The 22,833-nt window shown below is 51.0% G+C and overlaps 2 protein-coding genes across 4 annotated transcripts; one reads left to right on the forward strand and one right to left on the reverse strand.

The window, feature by feature from the left end:
* Positions 1 to 2,100: 2,100 nt before the first annotated feature.
* On the forward strand, positions 2,101 to 16,747 carry DCTN2 (dynactin subunit 2). Of its 3 annotated transcripts, XM_065886564.1 has the most exons (16): positions 2,275 to 2,310; positions 3,212 to 3,280; positions 6,486 to 6,494; positions 9,025 to 9,030; positions 11,704 to 11,800; positions 11,955 to 12,016; positions 12,349 to 12,447; positions 13,070 to 13,230; positions 13,422 to 13,572; positions 13,931 to 13,996; positions 14,220 to 14,258; positions 14,437 to 14,514; positions 14,604 to 14,675; positions 14,907 to 15,009; positions 15,127 to 15,218; positions 16,300 to 16,386. In XM_065886564.1, the coding sequence occupies exons 1-16, from the start codon at positions 2,275 to 2,277 to the stop codon at positions 16,384 to 16,386; spliced, it is 1,227 nt and encodes a 408-aa protein (XP_065742636.1). The 3 variants fall into 3 exon arrangements, with proteins under 3 accessions (XP_065742638.1, XP_065742637.1, XP_065742636.1); XM_065886565.1 differs by lacking the exon at positions 6,486 to 6,494 and having other exon boundaries at positions 2,122 to 2,310; positions 16,300 to 16,747; XM_065886566.1 differs by lacking the exons at positions 6,486 to 6,494; positions 9,025 to 9,030 and having other exon boundaries at positions 2,101 to 2,310; positions 16,300 to 16,747.
* A 1,051-nt stretch (positions 16,748 to 17,798) lies between these two features.
* Positions 17,799 to 22,722, reverse strand: MBD6 (methyl-CpG binding domain protein 6). Its single transcript, XM_065887877.1, has 11 exons — positions 22,610 to 22,722; positions 22,213 to 22,315; positions 21,921 to 22,083; positions 20,636 to 21,691; positions 19,800 to 20,461; positions 19,367 to 19,520; positions 19,014 to 19,183; positions 18,471 to 18,884; positions 18,312 to 18,364; positions 18,025 to 18,088; positions 17,799 to 17,873 (listed from the first exon to the last, which is right to left on the reverse strand). The coding sequence occupies exons 1-11, from the start codon at positions 22,720 to 22,722 to the stop codon at positions 17,799 to 17,801; spliced, it is 3,027 nt and encodes a 1,008-aa protein (XP_065743949.1).
* Between the last annotated feature and the right edge of the window lie 111 nt (positions 22,723 to 22,833).

The following is a 22,833-nucleotide window of genomic DNA, read 5'->3' on the forward strand; positions in this document are numbered from 1 at the left end:
CAGCTGCCTGTACCCCTATGGAGGTGGGTGTCCAGGTCCCATTTTTTCAGAGAGGAGTGTCAAGGGAGGTCTGGGTCTTCCCTTCCCCTTCTACATCCAAAGGTGCACTCTACTCTCTCCCCAACATACACAATAGGTCCCCAGTTGGAAGGAAGAAAAACTCCTATTCTGGCCTATTAGAATTCAAAAGCAGGTAAAATTCTTATTTTTGCCTCATAGGTTGGGGTTGGGATGGAGGTGGGCAAGAGTAATTTTGCAAGAGAAAGGGAGTCAGAAAGCAGTGATGGAGGGGTGATGATGGCGGTGGGTAAGGCCAGAGGGGATTTGAGAAAGGACCTCTAGAGCAGACATCTGCATTTGGGCTTCAGGCAGGTTTAGGCACCTACGTGAGTGTTTCCTGTCTCAGTACTGTTGGACAGAGTCCCAACACACCAGCCCCTTTCTCAGGCCCTTCTTCTGTTTCTCTCCCTTCCCTGGGAAAAAAAGAGCCAAGGCTAGAGATTCTGTGTCCTTCCTCCCCTCAGGTCAGACTCCTGCTGCAGCCCCTGGACAGAACCACCTAGAAACTGGCCAGATTGATTTTTCTCCACGTCACAGGGCCTCTGCTGGCCAACAGAGTTAGACTGCAGGAGTTGAGGCTCTAGGCCAAGGGGAGGAGCAGGGTGATGGGAGAAGAAGGGAGGAGGGGATGGAGGTTCTGCCTAGCAATTGCCTGGTAAGTGTCTAGGGTCACTTAGATACTATACTATGAGGCAAGGAGGAGAGAAAGATGGCCTGGCCAGACAAGACCTAACCACTCGGAAGGCAGCTGAAGGGGTCTCCAAGTTGGACATATACCCCTAACTCACCTTGAATCTTAAGGAAACTGAAGGAAAAGGGTTCAGCATAAGAAGCTGGATGGGTAGGCAGTAGGACTATGGAGAAAGAGGCTTGGGGAGGAGCCAGGAGAGGACACATAGAATGACAATGAGTTCCTTTAAACTCAGAAATATAGGCATCTCTTCAGTCACTTGGTCTGGCACTATTTCTAATTGTTGCAGCATCCTGCAAGCTCAGGAAATAGCCCAACCTCAGGCGCCCAAGCGTTCCAGGATGGCATCCTTAGTGAAGGAGTTTCAAAATGCTAGTCCATAGAGGGTCACTGGCCAGAGAAAAAAGTTCATGTGTATGCATCCCTCCCCCCAAAAGCCACCACACAATGTGGAATGTGGTAAGTTTTTTTAATAAAGCTGAATTTGTTGTTTCAAAGGACTTTTATTCTGAGAGTACTGTATGTCCTTCCATACTTTTCTACTAAGTAATGATGGTAATAGTAGAGAGTAGGTTTTTTTTTTTAAATGTACTTACTTGGCAAAATAAAAAGGTAGCAATACTATGCCTATCTTCAAAAATGTTTTTTGTTGTTTTAATTGTATTGAACTGTGAAATTCAAAAGTCTGAAAACCATTAGTGAAGGGATTAAGAGCACAGAAGGTATTCAGACAGACATGGTGCTGCCAAGTGCCTATTCTATTTGAGGTAGAATTGCCAGATTTGAAAAACAAAAACAGGAAGCCCAGTTAAGTTTGAATTTCAGATGAAACGCTAATAATTTGTGTGTGTTAGTATGTCCCATACCGTATGGGACGTACTTATACTGAAAAGACTTAGTTGTTTATCCGAAATTCACATTTAACTAGGTGCTCTGTATTTTACCTGACAGCCCTAACCTGAGAAGTTTACTTAACTTTCTCATTCCTAACATGACTAAATCTTTACCAAATTTTACTTGTTATTGTTTCGAAGCCCTGGCTGTGCCACAGCATGCCTAGTTGTGTTATTTTTACCTAGTCACTTAATTTCTGGGAGTCCAAATTTATTCGAGAAACAGGAATTATAAAAGCTCTTTCACAGACTCGACGTAAAAACGAAAGAAAATAAGTCGTACGAGGTAACTCCCAAGGCGCGTTATTGTCAGTCACCCGCCCAAGCCGGATCGTCCAAGACTACATATCCCACAATCCTAGGCGACGCTTCCCCGCCACTACGTCATTCCCAGGTCGTGTTCTCGCCAATCCCTGTCACTCCAGGGGTGTGGTAGCGGGTTGTTCTCGCGACTTTTGCTTCACCCTTCCCCTGTACTACTCCTGTCGCGAGACTTCCTACTCCTCCGCCTCCTCCGCCGCTCCCTTTGCGGCCGCCTTATCCTGGACCCGGACCCAGCCTCTCCCCTACCCGAACACCGGCCCCGGCTCCACCGAGGCCCCGGTCCCCCAACCCCGCCTCGCCGCCGCCATGGCGGACCCTAAATACGCCGACCTTCCCGGCATTGTGAGTACACGGCCGGCTCTGGCTCCCCAAGACCGCGCCCCCGACCTCCTAAGGACCCCCAACAGACAGCAACCCGTGACCCTTCCCGCCTGAAACCCCTCCTCCGCCCCGAGGGCTCCCGCCGCTAGCTCCCCGACCGGCCGCTGCACCCTCCGGACTCCTTCGACCCGACTGGGCTGGGCCGTGGGACGGCCTACAAGGCCCCTTTCCGGCAGTCGCCGGTTTCTCGGCTCAGAAATCATCTCCAGGCACTTAGCATTGTGCTCGAGTGCTTCTGCCATCCGTGTCAACACCACCCGTGTCTCCCCAAATCTTCCCATGAGCCCCCCACCCCCTCCCGAGACACACATACCACCAGACCATTTGGTGATGGCCTTCACCCTGGCAAGAGTGAAGAGGTTACCGTGACAGAACCCCTCTTGTGCCAGATGGAGAACTATGTCCTCTGGGGAACCTCCTTCCCAAACCACCCCCGCACAGGCCGGCATGTACCCTCCCTTTGTGCTGCCCTGCCTGCATTCTCGGGGTGGGGGTTGGGATAGGACCTTGGGTACTAAGGTCCTGAGTCACTCTCAGCCCTTGTGCCAGGGTAGTGTGTACAGGGCCTAATGATAGCTTCTCTCCTCCTGACATGAGTGCCGAGGACCCGCCCCCCTTCAGATTCAGGGTGACATCTTTGTCATCACTTAACATTTACCGTTAACCATCAGATGTCCCCACTGTTATCCCCACCCCTCTGAGACATGGGAACTGACAGGCAGGTCACGGGGCAGGTGAAAGAAGGGGCAGAATCGTGGCGTCACAGCCTGCTTTCTCTGTTAACTCGTTCAAATGGAGTGGGGTCAGGGGTGTTGGTGGATGCTGGGTAGTGAGGTTGGGTGGTCACTGCTTCTACCTGCAGGCCAGGAACGAGCCAGATGTTTATGAAACCAGCGACCTGCCTGAGGATGATCAAGCGGAGTTTGATGCGGTAAGACTGTGTGCTGCCTCAGGACTCCTCTGGACTCTGATCTCTCTCCCCCAGGCAGGCCCTTTCCCTTTTCTGGTGAGCCACCCACAGCAATAAGCGGGTATGCCAACCCAGCCTGGGTGGTATGTATGTCGCAGGGCTTGCAAATGAGCAATGCCAGGAAGGAGAGTCAGGTCAGTGGAATTACAGCTAAGAGGCCTGGTACTTGGGCCTTTTAAATACAATTGAAATATCTTAAAACATGTTGGGGGCTAGTGACTTAGTTAGGGCTCTGGGTACTAGTCCATGGTAATGATTCATGAATCCTGAGCACTTAAAAACTGCTTGAGGTTAAGACCTAGCTAGGCCTTCTATTTCATAAAATATATTGCTCAGTACATGTTTGTTATTATCCTAACAAGAGCTAGACTTTGAAGTATTGAGGAATACTCTTTTATGTGAATATACAGTATCCATTGGCCAAGGAGCAGGAAAATGAATTCGAGATTTTAGAAAGATAAGGAACCTGGTTAGAGCAAAACAAATTTGAGGAAGCACATAAATCTTTCATATCAGCAGAGGAGAGGCCCTGGTAGCACTTTCAGATTCAAGAAGAACTCAAGGGGAAAGAATTAGTTATGGACACATTTTAACCATAAGGGAAACCACTTAGCATTATTTATTGAATGTGTTCATTCTCTGTTGATTTTTGTGCAATGCAGAGGAAGAAATGTCCCTGCCCTCAAAAATCACCCAGACTAATGGGGGAGTTAGGATACATGTAGGAAACATGAAAGAAAAAATTGAGTGAGTGAAATCAACATAGTAAAAATTCTATATGTAAGTGCCAAGAGGAGCAAAGATCTGTTAACATGTCTTATAGGATGTGTTTTAGGTTCTGTAATTTCCAAGGAGAGCTGGGCTAGGGTCACACTGATGGTGTGAGATCTCAATAGAGTTGTGACCAAGAGTCAGTGGGAACAGGCTCAGTATGTGTGTCTGTAAGTCCTGTGGTTATGTCTGTGGGGCTGGTTAGTTCTGGAGAATGCTGGTGGCTGGCTTATAATGTATGGCTTGGCGTACTCACTTATTCCTTATTTGATTTCCCCCATGTGGAAGTGGTTCCTACTTTGTGGGGAACACCTTCCCTGTCCCCTCTCAGAGTGGTGTGTTCCTTGTTGCTTCTGTACTTGCTGGCATGTCAGTCTGTCCCCCAAACTTGAGTATCTGGAGATAATGCAGATGTTGTCATTGCTCAGGACCTAGGTGTAGACCTGTCACTCTAAGAGGTATCTTATTAGGGAGCAGTCTCTGACCTCAAAGGGCAGGAGTATGTATGCTGAGGACTCCATTCTACTACCATAGTTCAGAGACTGTTCAACTCTGGCCTAGGCCTCTGCCTATAAAATATCAAGCCTTCATGGTGAGATAACGAGTGGAACTTTGTCCCTTTGTCGCTGGCTGTGATACAGACAGGTAATATAGCAGTCCCCTTTCCAAACGAAAAAATACATTGTAATTCTCCTTTTGAAGTTATGGGCTATCTCTTAATGAAAAGAACATGACCCTCATCCCACGCATGGAAGAACTGAATGTGCATCCCTGATTGGCTGTTCCTCCCTGCTGAGCCTGAGCAGCCTATTTTAGTAGCATCTAGTGGGGTGGCTGATGGGGAGAGCACACCGTAAGTGTTCATTTCCTGCAGGATGTAGCCCAGAATGCCAGTATAGAAGTATATAGGAACTGGATGGTAAATACAAGAGGAGCTAAGTTGCCTACGTCACCTAAGGCTCAGCTAAATGACTCTCCATCACTAGGGAGGAGTAAATGGGGTGGGGAGACCTTCAGCTACTTCAAGAGCCCTGGCGGGAGTGGGAGAGGCCTGAGATGTTTCCTGATGTCAGCTAATGTCTCTGGCCCCTGCATGTCCCTGTGGGCCTTAGGAGGGCAGCTTTCGGGAAGTCAGCTGAGTAATGGTTCTGCCACTGCTCTTAATACTGACGTATATGTGCAACTTGAGGAGCAGTGGGTTGTACTTAGACAATCCAGAAACCTCATTTCTGTGAGGCCTGGATTCTCACTAGCAGCCTGTCCCCTTCTCACTTACCTTCCCAAGACCTAGTACAGGTGACAGTGCACATCACCACTATTGTGGCTGAACCATGAGATTTCAGTCACCTTCTTCACTCCTGGCGAGAGCATGTTCTGCCTTAGTTTCCAGATTATTTTCAACTTTAATTTTATTAGTTTTTGAAGTAGGTAATATATGCACGTAGAACAAAAAGTGTCTCTTCCCACCGCTGCCTGCCACTGCTTAGTTCCATTGCCTGGAGACAACCAGTATGACCGGCTTCGTATGGAACCTTTCAGGGCGGTCTCCAGATTTTTATTTGAAGAAATAGTCAAGGGGTATTGACCTTCACTGTCTTTTCACTTGCTTTCTCATTGCTCCACTGTGGAAGAAATTGGGCTGCTGAAGGAAATAATATCCTATAATAGCCCCTAAAGATTGTAATTGCTAGTTTAACTTAAACATTAAAGTTTGCGATTCCCATGGTGGGGAGGATGGGGGAGGAAAGTAGTAGAAGGTTTTATTTTTGGTAAACATAATCCTGATTTTCCTGCTATCCCTTCAAAACAATTTTAGCAGGAACTAAAATATTCTAAAGTGAATGGGCCAGAAAACCGCACAGTCTAGCTCTTAACTCCTCAATCTAGGAGGATCCCCTCTGCATTTCAGACACTCCTGGGTTGATTGGGGTGATGGGCTTTTTGGAAACTTCTTAAAATGTCTTGTCAGGAAAGCAAATTCCCAATTGGAATTTCTTCCCCCCCTGGGCGCACAGCCTACCTTTGGGTCTGTGTGGCATTCTGCTCATGGCTTTTGAACTGCCGGAACAAGGGGAGTAAATTTAGAAAACTCACTAGAAATAGGATTTAGTTCCTCCCTTTATGCTGTAACTATCCCTGATGCATGTGAAAGGGAAAAAGTGATCTAGCCTTAGTTTGGTGGGTCTGTGGCAGAGACTTCAGTTCTCCAAAGGGTAGATAATGCTGAAAACTCCACCAGCCTGAGATGTGAAATAGTAGATTCTTTTCCTTACAGTTTAGGATATCACAGAGTATGCTTGATTGTATTCATTGACTATTGGCGCACTTGAACTTATCTGAGTTTTTCCTAATGCTTCCCCCATCCTCCCTCCTCACCACCTTGCCTGGACACTAGTTTGCACAAGTAAGACCATTCGATGCTTCTTCTCTGCATGTTTTTTTCATTTGCCATCTCGCATGCAATGCTCTGTCTCTGTGCTATTGTTGCAGCTAATTGTTTTAAATTCTAATGCATCTCTAGCTGGGTCACTAAGGGGCCTGCTGGCCTCATGGTTAAAGATCCTTAATCAAGGTTTAGAAGCACAGCTATGATTCATGGATCATTGTCTCTTCCCCTTGTGAGGTGTGCAGAATACAACTGTCCAATGGAGGATGGGATAGAAGCATGGAGACTAAGAATGCTTCTGGACATAAGGCATTTAAGAGGTGGAGTTGGAAGGGGGTTGCCTTTCTCCTCCACAGACTGAGTTAAGAGAAAGGGAGTGACTTTTAGCCATTCTGGACAAGGGTGGAGAACAAGGGGGACAGCAACAGTCCTCACTTCTTGACTGTATGTGGATTATACCTGGTAAAAACCTCATTTTAATATTCCCCTATGCTAAGCCTTTAGAGAAAAGTAAATGGGATAGGAAAGGGGTGTTTTATACATTTTTAAGGTACTAGCTTGGGTTCTTTGTGCTTTCGTGAGTCTTTCTGTTTCTGTACCCTTCCTTTAGAAATGGTTGGATGGTCAGCACTGTGTTGGTCCATCCTGGACAGTTTTATTCTACAGCACTATCCATCTTCCTTGTCATCATGGTTCCGAAGTGCCCCTGGCTGCGGTGTTGGCACAGAGCCTAACAGGCTCAGAGAGCAGCAGTGACCTCTTCCCGTGTCTGATCTGGAACCTCAGGTCTTGCCCTCTGAGGCATAGCCACTTAGCCAAACAACCCTGGGGCGTCTGGGAGGTTATTAGTGAGAGGGACTGAGAGTCCTGTACCAGGTAAACTGGTACCTGGGATCAGGGCACTTAGAATTTTCTAATCAAGTTGGCTGGTGTAATAGGTTCCCATGGTGACTATTACTACTCCAGGTTACAGAAATTATCCCTAAAATCTCATTTCCCAACCCACGTGTAGGTCAGACCTGGAGGTGGTATATACTATTTACAAACAAATATACCACTTTTCCTTTTTTTGATTTTCTTTCCTCCTCCATTCTGCTTGTTCCTCATGATTTGGACTTGAACTTATGGCCCATTGTCCTCTCTTTTTCCTTGAGTTTTTCTCAAGCTGGTTTTAGCTTGGTGAGGCAAGTAAGAGAAAGGTATAGTGTGTGTGCCTCCCCTTGTGTGTTTGCATGTGTGCACCTGTGAGTGCTTACACCCACTCTGCAGAGACATCCCAGCCTAGACCACAGGACCTGGATCCACCTCTCCCCTGAGCTGAAAGAGGAGTCTCGGCTGGGCTGGACTCTGGCATGAGACGGGAATGGCGAGGTTGAAGTTCAGATGTATCTAGCTGAAATCTCTGGGAGAGGATGCAGTTGTTTTTGTCCCATCGTGTGTTTTCATATACATATAACCATCCTCGACTTCCCACACTTCTGTCTGCCCATCAGTAGAGATCCTGGACAGGCTGTGCATACAGCTGGATTTCCTCTCCTGGCAGTTCTTCACAGTCTTGCCTGGAAGTGGAGCCTTGTCTACTTTAGTGGCCTGAACTAAAATACAGCCTCTTTGAGATACTCTCACCTTTCCCCCTTGTGTACCCTCCAACCCCTGTGAACCTTGTGAACAGAGGGTTGAAGAAATATGTTCTGCACATGTCTGGTAGCTGTGAATCTTGGTGTCTTTTGGACTCTTTGTGCTAGCACATCATGGCAGAATTGCTCTGGATCCCTCAGAGCTGTAGCGTGAGTTCCCAGCCACTCAAGATGGATGCAAATAATATACCAGACTACGCAAGGGACCAGGATTTGCCCTGCCTCTCCTCTGGCAACAGAGAATGAGGATGGGGCTTCAATTAGGTACCTCGGATTTCCTTAAACTCACCATCTGTACCTGACATATTTTGTTCTGCTTAACATAAAGTCATATCAAACCACCCACATGAGCACCCTCATTATGACTGATTCTGCCATCCAAATGCCTAATTCTTCAAAACTAGAGAAACCGAGAGATAAGAAGACTTGAGCCATGAACTCCCCCTTGAGAATCATGGACCTTCAATCAGCTACACGTTCTCAGAATGTCTTCCCAGCCTCTGCTTCACATTCTGCCATTTCTCCAGCTTCCCCTCCATCTCAGCCTTCTCTCCCCCCACTGTCCTCTTCCATGCCACCAGCTTGCAGCATCTAACTACTAGTTCTCAGATGATCCTGAATTGCTGCTGTTAATGGCAAAGCTTCATGACATCCTCACCACCAGAGAGGAAAGGGTCCCAAGCTCTTCTTTCTCTTGGGGTATGTGGTGACCCCAGCTGAAATTTCTTGGCCCCCAAATTTTGCTAGGCTCCCCTGGGCCCTGTGGTGCAGTATGTTTGAAGACTATCATGTAGTGCATGTGACAATTTGCTAATAACAATTTTGTCTTTTTTTTCCCTCCCTCACCCCCATGTCCCCACTCCCTTTCCTTTTAACTCTTTTGATTTTCTCACCTCTGGGGAAACCACAAGGAGCTGGTAAGAAGCCTGACCTTTCATGTGCTTTTTAACGGGGTGTGCTATGATGGGCAGTTGTTTCTCTGTCCTTTTATCTCTACTAAATCTTTTGTCCCTCTATTCAGCCCCAGCCCCAGCTGACCTTTTCCCATCTCACGAATCACTGTAATGACATTACCTCCAGCCCATGCCCCCAGATCTCCGAGTCACTGGCGGAGTAGGTGCCACCGGAGGGCTAAAGTATGCTGTCGACCTGAGTCTCCGGGGCCACACCCTCGGAGAGGCTCCAAGAGGATGCCAGCGTCGGGCAGCCCTTCTGCCTCAGGATGTGCTCCTGCAGCAGGAATAGTGAGATGAAAGCACTGACCATCCCTGCTACCATCCCAGAACCTCTGAGACTCATGCTCTGTTTGTTGACCCTTTCTTATTCCACACCTTCCCTATTTAGGAAAGCAGGTTCTCATCTGCATAGTGCCTGGCTTATAATAAGGGCTTAATAAAATGGTAGCTGTGATTAATTTCTTTCCTTGGTCTGTAGACTCTGCCTCCCAAAGAGGTTTTTTTTTCTACCTCATTGGCCTTGATCGGGGCACTCACAGGAGGAGAGGCATATTCTTGAGGGGGAACTTGAGAGAGGGTGATGTTCCTTCCTGAACATGAGTCCTTCTCAGACAAACACTTTTTAGAGGCCAGAGACCACACAATTATTTGGCCAGTGTGTGCTCTGGCCATAACATTTCAGAGAAAATTAAGGAGAGAATAATTTGGGACTCAGTTGTTTCTTCCCCTAGACACTTGCATATGGGACATTGAACCCTTTTATTTTCCCTTAATCTTTAGCTCTTGCCCCTCTGCCTAGCACTTCCCTGAAGAGGTAAAGGTCGAAGTTGATATTTTCTCCTTACCCCCCTCCTCCCTATTTATAAAGCTGCCACTCACACTTGTTCCTTCTGTAATAGCAGAGCAGAGATGAAGGACGGAGCTTGTGTCTGCTGCTCTTTCTCCATGTCTCTCCATCATAACTGCTCCCCCACCAATCAACCCCTACTACACACACACAGACAGAGACTCTCAGTCGTGGATACATATTAGAATGACCTGGGTAGCTTTTAAACTGGCCCACTACCCTGGCCCTACCCCAGAACAATTAAATCAGAATCTACAGAGGTGAACCCAGGCCTCTCCCCCGCCCCCCCCCCCTTTTCTAAGTGATTCTGTTGTGCATGCAGCCAGGGTTGAGAATCATTGCTCTGGCTAAAGGAGGGAAGACTCTCTTTGCCTTCTTCCTGTGGAAGGTGGAGATGTCCACCCCAACAGAAAAGGATTTCTGGTCTCCTTCCACTTCCTTCAGTAATGTAATGAGACCTGTTGGACTGCTGACAATTGAAGGAGAGACATGCAGTCTGGAGGGCATGGTCTTGGTGCAGTTATTAGAATCTGAACAGCTAATAGATACCTAGTAAGGAGGGAACCTTTCTCCGTCCATTTTTAGGGTGAAATCTCTTTCACTTTCTTTACCACCTCCCCTCTTTATGGAAGAGCTTCAGTGCTTAAGAAACAGCAGAAGGGTCAGGGAGAAGAGGCAGGTACTGCAGCTTCCCTGAAAAGATCCGGGGCTATCTCCATTTCAGGACTTAAACGTGGCCTTTGCCCGTGGGTACTCTTGGCAAACAGATACAGCTTATGCTTGTTGCTTCTAAGATGTCCCTTAAAAAATAATACAGTGGGCTTCCCTGGTGGCGCAGTAGTTGAGAGTCCACCTGCCGATGCAGGGGACACGGGTTCGTGCCCCGGTCCAGGAAGATCCCACATGCCGCGGAGCGGCTGGGCCCGTGAGCCATGGCCACTGAGCCTGTGCGTCCGGAGCCTGTGCTCCACAACGGGAGAGGCCACAACAGTGAGAGGCCAGCGTACCGCAAATAATAATAATAATAATAATACAGCAAGGAACTTCCCTGGCACTCTAGTGGTTAAGACTCCACGCTTCCAATGCAGGGAACATGGGTTCGATCCCTGGTTGGGGGACTAAGATCCCATGTGCCGCGCGGCACGGCCAAAAAATTAAAAAGCATTTGCCTCTTCTCTGTATCCCCTGAATTCCCTGACTTCACGGCAGCCTGGAAACAAGGCTTCTGGTCAGGCCTTCTGCCAGCCTTCCCTTTGTATCTAAGAGCTGGTATCTTCCCTTCAGCAGCTATGAAAGGCCTGATATTCACTCTCAGAGTTAGTAGCTTGATTGTCTCCTCTTTCCCTCCAGCAAGGATGGGAAGTTAGCTTGAAAATAGACTTCCTCAGCAGCAAGGAAATTTACTTTTAGGAGGGGGAGGTTAAAAGAAGTCAAGTTGATTTCTTGCCCTGAATGCATGGTGTGTGCCAGATAACTGGGAGGGCCCAGTTGGATTGGGGAAGGGGAGGGGATAGGGAGGCTTATGTACAGAATGGGCGGGGAGGTTATGCTGCCTCTGTTCCCAGTTGAATCAGGGTGTTAATATTTATACAACTGAGACTCCAAATTTACCAGGAAGCTTTCATTTCCTAGGTTGAACCTGGGTCTGTAGCTTGGAATGGAGCCGCCCTTCTTTCCCCTTGGGAAAGTACAGCCCAGTCTCCCAGTGGTTTGGGGATTTTGTGGGGTCGGGGAAGTTCGAGGGTGGGAATGAGTCTGCCCCTGGTCTGAACTACCTGTTCCTGCAGGAGGAGCTGACGAGTACAAGTGTGGAGCACATCATTGTCAACCCCAATGCTGCCTATGACAAGTTCAAAGACAAGAGAGTGGGAACAAAGGGACTTGGTGAGACCCGGTTGGAAATTGGATGGGGAAGCCTGACCTCAGGCCTTACTGACTTTTGCTTTGGGCTGTCTTATGGAAGCCCTCACAGTCATCTGAGACCATGACTGCCGTGTGTCTTGATCAGGCCCTCAATTCCGTCTTCTTTTCTTGGCAGATTTCTCAGATCGAATTGGAAAAACCAAAAGAACGGGATATGAATCTGGAGAATACGAGATGGTTTGTTGTGTGTGTGTTGATGGGAATGGTGCAGCAGTCCTACCCAGCGGGCATTTAGGAGAGAGATCAAGGGACGTAGTTGGGATTCCAAGTTTCTCTGTGGTTGGGGGCCCTGAGGAGGCCAGCAGGATGCAGTTGAGGATGCTTTGTCCCCCTGCTCTTTGCTCTGGAGCGTCTCCAGGCCTCCAGCCATCTCCAGTCCTCCTGGACTAGGATGGTGTGGATTCTGAGTTGGGCGTGATACACTTACAAACTAGGCCTGGGGTTTGGACAAATTCTTGAGGTTCCCTCTACTGGGAGGTGTAACATCACCATCTGTGCTTGCTCTCTAGCTTGGAGAGGGTCTGGGAGTGAAGGAGACACCCCAGCAAAAGTACCAGAGACTGCTGCATGAGGTCCAAGAGCTGACGACTGAAGTTGAGAAAATCAAGGTAACTCTAAACTCTCTTCTCCCCTCTCTGCTATGACTTACGTAGCAGAGGAAGACCTCCCAGCAGGAGGAGAAAGCTTCCCTAAGCTCCTGCATAAGGGGGCTGAGGTTTTCAGAGTTTAGAAATGCACATGAATTTATATTCGGTGCTATAGGTGGGTAAGGACCATCCCAGTGAGTTTCAGCCACAGCTATTTTTTTTAAATATAAATTTATATTTATTTATTTATTTTTGGCTGCGTTGGGTCTTCGTTGCTGCACACAGGCTTTCTCTAGTTACAGTGAGCAGGGGCTACTCTTCGTTGCGGTGCGCAGGCTTCTCATTGAGGTGGCATCTCTTGTTGCGGAGCACGGGCTCTAGGCGCCCAGGCTTCAGTAGTTGTGGTTCGTGGGCTCTAGAGCACAGGCTCAGTAGTTGTGGTGCATGGGCTTAGTTGCTCCGCGGCATGTGGGATCTCCCTGGACCAGGGCTCGAACCTGGATCCCCTGCATTGGCAGGCGGATTCTTAACCACTGCGCCACCAGGGAAGTCCTCAGCCGCAGCTATTTTTAAGGGTCTTGATCTATTTTTTTTCCTTGACTCACTCTTGCCACCCCTCACTGTCTGTTTGTTTTCATACCAGACGACAGTGAAGGAGTCAGCCACTGAGGAGAAGCTGACCCCGGTGGTGCTGGCCAAGCAGCTGGCAGCCCTGAAGCAGCAGCTGGTTGCTTCCCATCTGGAGAAGCTGCTGGGACCAGATGCCGCAATCAACCTTACTGACCCCGATGGAGCTCTGGCTAAGTGGGTGCCAGACTTCGCTGGGAAATCATTGGTGACTGGGGTGTAGAGGGACTCAGCCAGGTACTGACAGGGATACGAAGGGGAGAAGCGGCCTAGCTGTTCCTTAATGCTGACTGTGAGGCAGAAACGAGAGTGACTGGGCTGACCCACATCCTTCAAGTCATGACATTGTTTCTGGTTTCCTGACCTAGGCGCCTACTGCTGCAGCTGGAAGCAACAAAGAACAGCAAAGGGACTGGCTCAGGGGGAAAGACCACTAGTGGGACACCCCCAGATAGCAGCCTTGTCACTTACGAACTACATTCTCGGCCTGAGCAGGACAAGTTCTCTCAAGCTGCCAAAGTATGTATGTATGTATGTGTGTATGTATGTATATATGTATGTATGTATGTAATGTTGGTTGAGGGGCCAGGGAGATGTGGCTCTAGAGACTTGCCTCCCTCCCTCCAAGGGATCACATCTGGGGAGAGGGTGCTGGGAATGCTTGATTCCTCTTGATGTCTCATTCTCCGTGTTTGCCTCACCATCTACTTTCAGTGAAGACTTTGACTAGGGATGTGTTCCAGGGAAAGAAGTCCCTTGGCAGAGCGGTGGGGAGAGGGTAGGGGAGTGGTAAGCAGACAAGCAAAGAGCAGGATCTTACCTCCCACTGCAGCAGCAGGGAGGTGGACGGCAAATCTCCCCTCCTTCCTCCCCCTAGGTGGCAGAACTCGAGAAGCGCCTGGCGGAGCTGGAAGCAGCTGTACGCTGTGATCAGGATGCTCAGGTCAGGTGCTCTCCTATACTTAGTCTAAGTATATAACCCGCATATCCTGCGCCCTGAGCCCTGAGGTCCACAGCATTCCACAGAATCCTGGGAGGAGTCAGGAAAGGGCTCCAGTTACAGGATCAGCCAAGGGTTGCCCGCTAGAACCAGAAAGGATGGGAGAAGGTGGTAATCGCATGGAGAGATAAGAACCACTGACTTCTTTCCTGCTTTTCCCCATCAGAATCCCCTTTCTGCAGGTCTGCAGGGAGCCTGCCTTATGGTGAGTGTAAAAGGAACTGGAGTGTTTGGATTACAGGGGGGATATCGGGATTGGGTTTGCTTGGAACGTTGGTTTTGGATCTGTAGCTATTTATTAATTACCTCCAGTGGAATATGGGGTGGCCTTTTCTAGTCTGATTCTTCCCCTTCATGAAGCTTGTCCTAACTCCCGCCCCCAGGAGACTGTAGAGCTGTTGCAAGCAAAGGTGAGCACCCTGGACCTTGCAGTTCTGGACCAAGTGGAGGCTCGGCTACAGGTATTAAGTGGGGGGCAAATTGGATTACAGGTAGCTTGGGACTCTGGAAGCCCTAGATGCCCTATCAACCTTAAAACCTGTGCTTTCAGAGTGTCCTGGGAAAAGTGAACGAGATTGCCAAGCATAAAGCTTCTGTAGGGGATGCAGATGCCCAGAGCAAGGTCAGGAAATTCCCTTTCCTCCATCTTCATACCCTTTCCTGCTCCCTTGTGTACTCTTCTGGTGGTGAAGAGCAAAGCATGAGAGCACTGAATCCTCAGGTCCCTGTCTTCATATGCTCTTAATAGCAGAGAAAAGGCAGTGCTTCCCTCTTGCCCCACCAAGTTGACCTTTCCCACCCTAGTGAATGGTGTGTACTTCGCTGAAGGTTGGCCACTGTCTTGTCCGTCCAGGTGCACCAGCTGTATGAAACCATACAGCGCTGGAGCCCCCTCGCCTCCACCCTTCCTGAGCTGGTGCAGAGACTTGTCACCATCAGGCAGCTGCACGAACAAGGTGGGAGGCCAGCTGCCAGGGGTGCTAAGAGGAATTAGAAAGTGGGCAGCTTTTGTTCCCTTCCCCTCTGGTCTTGGATTCTAACGCCACACATACCGTTCTGACCTTCTTTCATAGCCGTGCAGTTTGGTCAGCTTATGACACACTTGGATACCACACAGCAGATGATCGCCTGTTCCCTCAAGGACAGCGCCACTCTCTTGACCCAGGTGTGTGCCCCTTTACTGGTCGGCTACTTCCCTTCCCCAGCACACACAGGCTAGGTTCTCCAGCTTCATCTCCATAGGGTTCTGCCTTAGCCCATTTGGTGGCATGGTGGTATGGCAGGGGCTTGGTTTGAGTCTCCATACTGTTTCTCAATGGTTGTGGGACGTTTGACAACTTATTTAATCTATGAACCTCCATCTTACCGTCTGGAAAATTATACCTATCTCAGAGTTTTATGGATTAGGTGAAATAATACGAGTGAATTGTTAAGAGTTCAGTAAACCTCAGTTTTTCCTATAAAACCTACCCCTTCACTCTGTAGTCACAGCTTAGTTTTACCCTCCCTGGGTCCTCAAACCAGATGCTTCTGAGCACAGCACATCGGATGGAACGTGGGCTTTGAAATCAGGAGCTGGGCTCCCACCTGATTCTGCCACTTCCTTCCTGATGCTGGGCAGTGAGCCTCGCCTCTTTCTTCATTCTCTTAGCAGTGCCCAGCACATAGCGAGTCCTCGGTTTCTGTTGGGGGCACTGTTCTCAGAGCTGGGAGAAGCACTAAAGTTGTCTTGTATCATAGGACCATCAAGATAAATTAAAGTGCTTGGTATATGTTCTTCCTCCAGAGCAGTTTTCTAAAACTGGACCTGTGAAACCCTCATGTCAACAAAATCTTACTTGTTCCACATTACATAAAACAGATAAAAGAGCTGTTCTGGTTAAAGTTAGGATGGGAATTCTTAAGAAGCCTGCCTGCTTGGCAGACCCTGTGCTAGGTCCACGGTATTCCAGGGCAGCCTGGAAACTGGTGCAATAACCTTCCCGCTCTGGGGCCCATCAACTTGTTTCCGTTTCTTTTTTCTTTTTTTTTAATTTGGCCATGCCGTGTGGCTTGTGGGATCTTAGTTCCCCAACCAGGGATCAAACCGGGGCCCTGGCAGTGAAAGTGCTGAGTCCTAACCACTGGACCACCAGGGAATCCCCCTCCATATCTTTTTTGCCTTCTGTAAGAGAATTTCTTCAGGTCCTCATTCAGGTAAGCACCCGAACCTGACAAAGAGTAAAATAGCTCTGTCACTTTTCTAGGTGCAGACAACGATGCGTGATAACCTGTCCACAGTTGAGCGGAACTTTGCCAACATTGATGAACGGATGAAGAAACTGGGAAAGTGAGCACCTTTGGGAGATGGAGAACAGGGGTAATCCCTACCCCTTTGAACTCTGTTAACACCTTACACAGGGTTTCCCCTTAATCATAACTCTCACATCCCATCTGACACTGGGGGCAAGGGGTTCTTCTTGCATGTGGGGCTTATACCCCTCCTCTGAAGAGTAGTGGAACCTGGGGGATATTAGCTGGTGGTCTCCCCTCAGGCCACGGGGATGAGGACGTGGGCCCAGCCACATGCCAGCTCCTGTCCAATACTGCTTTGCCTGGTGTGGGGAAGGATTGGATCCTGTCCTCCAGCACAGCTTCTGTGACTGATTGTAATACTGTACAACTGTTTCTGACCATTAAATGCTGTTGTACTCTGTGTGGCCTCTGCTGTTTCCTGGGGAAGAGGCAGCACTAGAGAGATAGACATTCACAGTGTAATAGACAGTCTAAGCCACTCTCTACTACAAGAGAAGGATTTAAATTGTAACATGTTCTTACAAAAGAACTAAGGAAAAAATGAGGACAGAGTCAGAGCCAGAGTTTCAAAATATTCTCATCTGTTAAATTAAGAGTGTCTCCCATAGAAAAGCAGTGGAGGCCCCAAAGGGCAAGTACAAAACAGAATTAAAACTCCCAAAGGTCTTGTCTTTACAAAAGAAAAGGCAGGAGGCAGCCCCTGGACAGCTGGTCATGCTGGCCGCTCCGGCTGGACCACGTTGCATAATCCTCAGTCGCATCGTCACAACGTCTCTGAGCGTTTTGACGGGGGGAGAAGGGGCAGTGTAGTGTGTATGGGAGGAGAGACCAAGACGGCTCTCTTTGCCCCCTTACCCCCTTTTTATATCCCAGAGGAAAGTAGAGGGAAGCTGGCTACACCTTGAAATGAGGCTATGTGTTTCAAACCTGGGGACGGGGTAAGAAGGGATCTGTGCTTTGAGCAACCTGAGCCAGAGGCAGAGGGGTGTGTAGGGGTTAGGGGAGGGTGCATGATGCTTATTGCTTTGTACCTTTCACTGGGAAGGAGGGCAGCAGCCAACAGTAGCTCACAGGTTTGTAAACTGAGCCTGCTGGCTTCGAGAAGGGAGGCAATGAAGTCGAATTAAATATAAAAGAGTCATTTGTGCAAAAATAACTTAAACAAATAAAAGACCTGGGGAAAGGGGTGTTCCCCTTAGCCTGGTGGGGAGAGGGCCATATACCCCCCCCCAGGCCTTTTCAGTGACATGGCTTTGGGGGGGAGGGGGTGACCTCCCTACCCCCTGCAATGGCTCAGGATGGGATTGTGGGGAAGGGGTTGCATTTGTGCTCTGAGTGGGGAGTAGTGCCCCCACCCACTGTCCACAGGTGCACGTGGCTGGCAGGGGCTCCCAAGGCTCAGCACTCAGCTCTCCCCAGTCAGGGTCAGATCCAGCTCCAGGTATGGCTGCTATGGGGCCAGTTTCCTCCTCTTGTTTTTGGCAGGACGGCCAGGGCGGGCCCGGGGAGGCAGAGGGACAGCCGCCTATACAAGAGGGGAAGTTGAAAGAAGTGATCAAACAGCTAGGTATCAGGAAGTCCTTTATTTTCTCCCCACTCCCACTGACCTTCTCCTCCTGCCTCACCCCGTACACGCACTCGCACCTGCACCCACCCACACAGGGACGCACACTTACGCGGGTTGTGGGGCTGGGGTCCAAGGTAACGTCTTGGCGGGAGCTGTTGCTGTTCCGGGTAGGGCTGCAATAAGGGGCACAGATGATCAGGAACACCTCCCCAAGCACCAGGTGAATTTCAGAGTTTGGGTGGGAAACTTTCTACGTTTGGATAGTAAAGGCGTAATATCCTTATTCATATTCAAGCAAGTATCTGCCTTTCTGAAAGCCAAGTCACTCTTGAGCTATTTCTATAAACCCAAAAAGATGTGGGGAAAGGCCAGTATTGTGGTGGGCCCAATACTCACTTGTATTTTCTCCTCCGGCCACGACGAGACTTTCTGACTACCCCTGGGGGCACCTGAGAAAAGACAGACTGTGTGTGTAGGAAAAGTTAGGAGAAGGCGCCTCGGCCTCAACCTTTCCTCAGAGTCTTTGTGCCCAGACCACCATCACTCTGCATTCACCTTAAGGTCCTCAGAATGGGGCCCAGAAGGGGATGGATCCTTGGGCTCAGCACCCCCTTCAGCCAGCTCCCCATTATGCTGCCAGTGGTGGGTCCTTCTTGGGGACCGTTCCATTTGTCCATTGAAGCCACCACGTGCCCCCCACTTGAGGGCCAGTCGGCCAGGCTCCCGCCGGCTGCCAGGCTTTCGGCCCCGGCCTGGCCTGGCCTCACCATTAATGCCCCTAAGTCCCCCTCCTCCCCTCCGGCCCCGTTTCCCTGACCCCCTCCCAGTGAGCAGCTCAGGGACTGGGGGGTCGGGAGAACCGTGGGGTGGGGCTAAGGCACTGAGGGGAGGCCGGGCAGGCTCCGGTTCAAGGGCTGAGGTGGGGCTCTCAGGGGGCAGACAGGGGGCTTCTGGCTGCTCTGGAGGGATCTGCAGACAAAACAAAATCTCAGTCAGTCTCAAATGCAGTCCCTCTGCCACTGTAACTCAAAATGTCTATACTTCCAGTTTGGGAAAAACTTCTCTCCCTAACGAACACACCCACACCCATACCCTCACCTGGAGACTCTGTAGCAGGCAGGCTAGGGGACTAGAAGCCTCTGAGAGGGGTGGAGGAGCTCCCCCCACAGGGAGGAGCTGCAGCCCCAACTGGCCAGAGAGAAGAGGGCCAGGAGGCTGCAGCAGACTGGGGAGGGTTCCAGGGCTGCTGGTCAGCGAAGACAGGTCACCTGTTGAGGAATTGTAAAGTCAAGGGTCTCCCTAGGCCAACCAGCTAGGCTGAGCAGACCCTATTATTCTTTTAGCCTTTACCCGGTGGTCAGAGACTTTCTTCCCTAATTCATCCAGCCTCTACTCTCAATTTTTCTGCTTCCTTTCTTCTCTCCCACACCAGAGTCTTCCCTCAGACTCACCCAGCAGGCTGGCACTCAGCAGAGGGCTAAGGAGTTGGGGGGGTCTCCCTGAGTTGGAGGGGGCCTTGCCCAGAGAGGAGGCCCCCGGGTCAGTAGTTGCCGTGGTGACACTGGAGGTAGGTGGTCCAGGTTGGGGGGCACTCAGGACACAGGGCTAAGGAGAAAGAATAGTTATTACATTTACATGTGTAAAGTATTCAATAAGTTTAGAGTACTTTCATATGTACAATCCCACTGAAGCCTCACATGAAGTAGGCCATGTTTATTAAATACAGACCCAGCTGTTGCAGCCATCCTACCCCCAGCCAAGAATTAAGCCCTCCCCAAAGACCCTGAGGAAGAGCTCAGACATGAAACTGAAAGCCTTTGATTCCCAGCTCCTATCTCTGATTCTACCTCTGGTTCTGTCCCACCCACTCATCCTCATCCTCACCTGGGGGGGCGCCCCTGACGGGGGATCCAGGCTGGCAGCCAGCAGCGCAGAATTTAAAGCTATGAGGGTGGGGGGGGCTGAAAGTGGGGGGAACAGCAAGGGGGGCAGGTCTCCCAAACCTGAAAATGTCTCCCCACTCGGACCCCCGGCTCCCTCTGCAGATCCCTCTCCATCCCCAGCTGTGGGGCCCAGGGCCAAGAGGGGCAGGAAGGAGGCAAGGAGGTTGCTAGGGGGTGCAGAAGGGGGTGGAAGAAGGTCTGAGGGGGGTGGTGGAAGCAGGGAAGCCACCAAAAGCGAAGGCCCTTCGGGCTCGCCTGGGGCTAGGGGAGGGCCAGGTCCCCCTGGTGGGGGTAGCAGGGGTTCCGGGGGAGGTTGTCCCCCTCCCCCAGCCAGCACGCCAAATAAACTGTGGCTGAGCAATGGAGAAGGCGGAGGTTGCCCCAGACTCAGAGGGAGAGGCAAGGTCCCTAGCATCCCCGGGAAGCCGGCTCCACTCAGTGCCAGGCCCTGCTCGGGGCTGGGAAACGGGAAAGCCTCCCCACCAGCCAGGGGAGGCAGAGGGCAGGCTGGGCCCGACCCCATCCCGAGCGCTTCGGATGGGCTTTGAAGCACAGGGCTAGGGACTAGGGGGGCTTTGGAGGCAGCTGGTGGGGCAGGGGCACCTGCAAAGAAAAAGAGAGGTTCAGCTCAAGGGAGGTCCTTCCTCCCAGCGTCCAAAGAATCCAACCTCCCTGCCCCCAACCCAGAAAACCACCACAGAGCTCTCTCAATTCTCCGTAAATGCCTTGGCTGTCTCTCTCCACCCGAAGGGAGGAAGGGCTCCATCACACTCATACCTGGCACACTGCTGAGGCTGCCACTGGTGGTCCCAGGCAGGGAGGGCGGGATGGGGTGCCTGGGCTGGGGAGGGCTCCCTGAGGAGAGGGTTGGGGGAGGAGGAAGGTGTGCGTCTGACCCCAAAAGGTTAAAGCTTCCATCAGAGTGGGGAGGGCCAGGGGTGGGGAGTCCCAGCAGGGACAGCACAGAAGGGAGAATCGGTTGGGAGGGCTCAGGGAGAGGAAAAGGCTGTGGGGCGGGAGCGGGGGCCCGAGGGCGGCTCCGTCTAGGGGCTTGAGGACCTCCCCCTTCTAGCAATCGCAGTACAGTTGGGGGGCGGCGGGGACGACGCTGAGAGGGGCGGGGTGATGATGAGGAGTGGGAAGCTGAGGGTGCCTGGGCACGGGGCCTTCGGCCCTGTAAAGTGCTGGGAGGGGGGAGAGGGGGATGCTGTGCCTTGGCCGCCGCAGAGAGTAGGCTGCTAGCAAGGAAGGGGGGTGCCCCGGGCCCCTCCACTGTGGGGGCCCCTCCTAGGGGCCCCAGGACCAGGGGCAGGTGCATAGTGGCTGAAGACACTGGTGGCTGAGTGGCAGGACCAGGGGGGCCAGGGGGACCAGGGAGATTATTGCTTGGGGGCAGGGGAGGGGGAGTTAAGGCATCACTACAGTGGAAGAGAGGAGGGTCAGAAGGTGGTGAGGAGGAGGCATGGGGGGCTGGAGGAGAGCCCAAGTCAGGGGGCACCAGGCTGGATCGGAGAGCAGCTCCCCAGCTATATGAGGGGGCATTGAGGCTGATAGCAGGTGGAGGAGGTGGAGCTGGAGAGGGGGCATTGCCCCTTGGCAGGAAACAAGGGCTGCTGCTGCCTCCAGAGGGGACTGGGTCGGGAAGCCTTGGCTGTGGGAAGAGCCCCCCAGGGCCTGCTAGAGGGGGGAAAGCCTGTGGAACTGAAGGTGGTTCTGGGGGAAGGGAGCCAGAAGCCCCATTAAGCGGAGTTGTAGGAGGAACTCGACAGGGAGGGCGGGCAGAGGGAGGCCCTGGGGACACAGTGTGGAACATTTGGGGGCTCGCTCCCTCTCCTGCAATAAATGAGAAACAAAGGATCAACTTGTGGCTCCCCTTCCAAGAACTTTCTTTTGTCTTCTCCATCCCTTCTCCCATAAATCCCCAGCTTCCCTGTACCCTCCTCTCACCAAGCAGCTCCCCACTCCACCCTTCTCCTTGCTTCCCTCTCACAAAGCTCCTCCCACCATCCCTCTTCCAGGCCCTTAAGTTTTCCTCAGTCTCTGTAAAGTGGAAAAGATTCACCAGGAGAAGAGTGTGAGCAGGTGGTCTCCATGCTGCGGTACAGAGTTGCCATGGCAACGGCTTTCCGCCGGTGGTTGCACAGCTTGGTCATGTCCTCCTCTGATGCTGGCCCCACCCCAGCCCCACCCGGGGTCACCGGGGCCAAAGGGTCAAAGTTGAAAACCTGCAAGGTGGAAGCATGGACAGGGACCCTGAGGGAACAGAATCTGTGAGAAGCGCTACCACAGTCAGTGATTTGCATTAAGTCTCTCGGCTTATCCCTATACTCGCTGGCTCCCCTCACCACTCTGACCTTGGGGACATTGAGTGGACACTCCAGACCGCACTTGCAGGTCCCATCGCTGAGGAGGTAGCTCCGGGTTTGCTCCAAGGAAGACAGCTCTGTGCCACTTGGGCTGGGAGAGGACAGGGTCAGAGAGTATGGGATTAGTTGACACTGAATTGGGAGAAACTCTTAAAGAACAGTTCATGAGTCAAAGACCTTCCTAGGAAGAGCAGAGTAAGGAAGAGACAGAGAGAAGAAATGCAAAGGGCCAGAGACAAAGAGTGCAAAAAGGCTGAGGAAGGAGGAGGAACAGAGGAGAGCAACAGGGCACCAGCAATCTGGACTTTGAGAGGAGGGAATGGGAGAAAACTCAGGCAATTGAAGGGCCTGGGGATAGAAGCTGGGGAATTCTGGGGAGTCATACCTGATATAGAGCACAGCACCCTCTCGAACACAGCGCTGCCAGCCGATGGGGACAGATGTGGCCACAGGGCCCCCAGCTCTGTCTGCTCCACTGCTCTCATTGCCCCCATTCATTGTGTGTAATCAGCTCCCACGTGCCTAATAACACAGACATCCATGTGGCGTTAGGAGGATTAAACTGGGCTGGGTACCTGACGGAGTACTTAAGAAAAGCAAAGATGTGGG

Source organism: Phocoena phocoena, chromosome 11 (assembly GCF_963924675.1).
Source record: "Phocoena phocoena chromosome 11, mPhoPho1.1, whole genome shotgun sequence".
In the NCBI taxonomy this organism is placed as follows: Eukaryota; Metazoa; Chordata; class Mammalia; order Artiodactyla; family Phocoenidae; genus Phocoena; species Phocoena phocoena.

Excerpts from the sequence above, each read along its gene's own strand:
- DCTN2 (XM_065886564.1), top strand. The coding sequence starts at position 2,275 with ATGGCGGACCCTAAATACGCCGACCTTCCCGGCATT. Across the intron at positions 2,311-3,211 it reads ACGCCGACCTTCCCGGCATT|GCCAGGAACGAGCCAGATGT; the intron begins GTGAGTACACGG and ends TTCTACCTGCAG. Across the intron at positions 15,219-16,299 it reads GCGCCACTCTCTTGACCCAG|GTGCAGACAACGATGCGTGA; the intron begins GTGTGTGCCCCT and ends TCACTTTTCTAG.
- MBD6 (XM_065887877.1), bottom strand. The coding sequence starts at position 22,722 with ATGAATGGGGGCAATGAGAGCAGTGGAGCAGACAGAGCTGGGGGCCCT. Across the intron at positions 21,692-21,920 it reads CTGCTCACACTCTTCTCCTG|GAGAGGGAGCGAGCCCCCAA; the intron begins GTGAATCTTTTC and ends CATTTATTGCAG. Across the intron at positions 18,089-18,311 it reads GGCCGGAGGAGAAAATACAA|CCCTACCCGGAACAGCAACA; the intron begins GTGAGTATTGGG and ends CCCTTATTGCAG.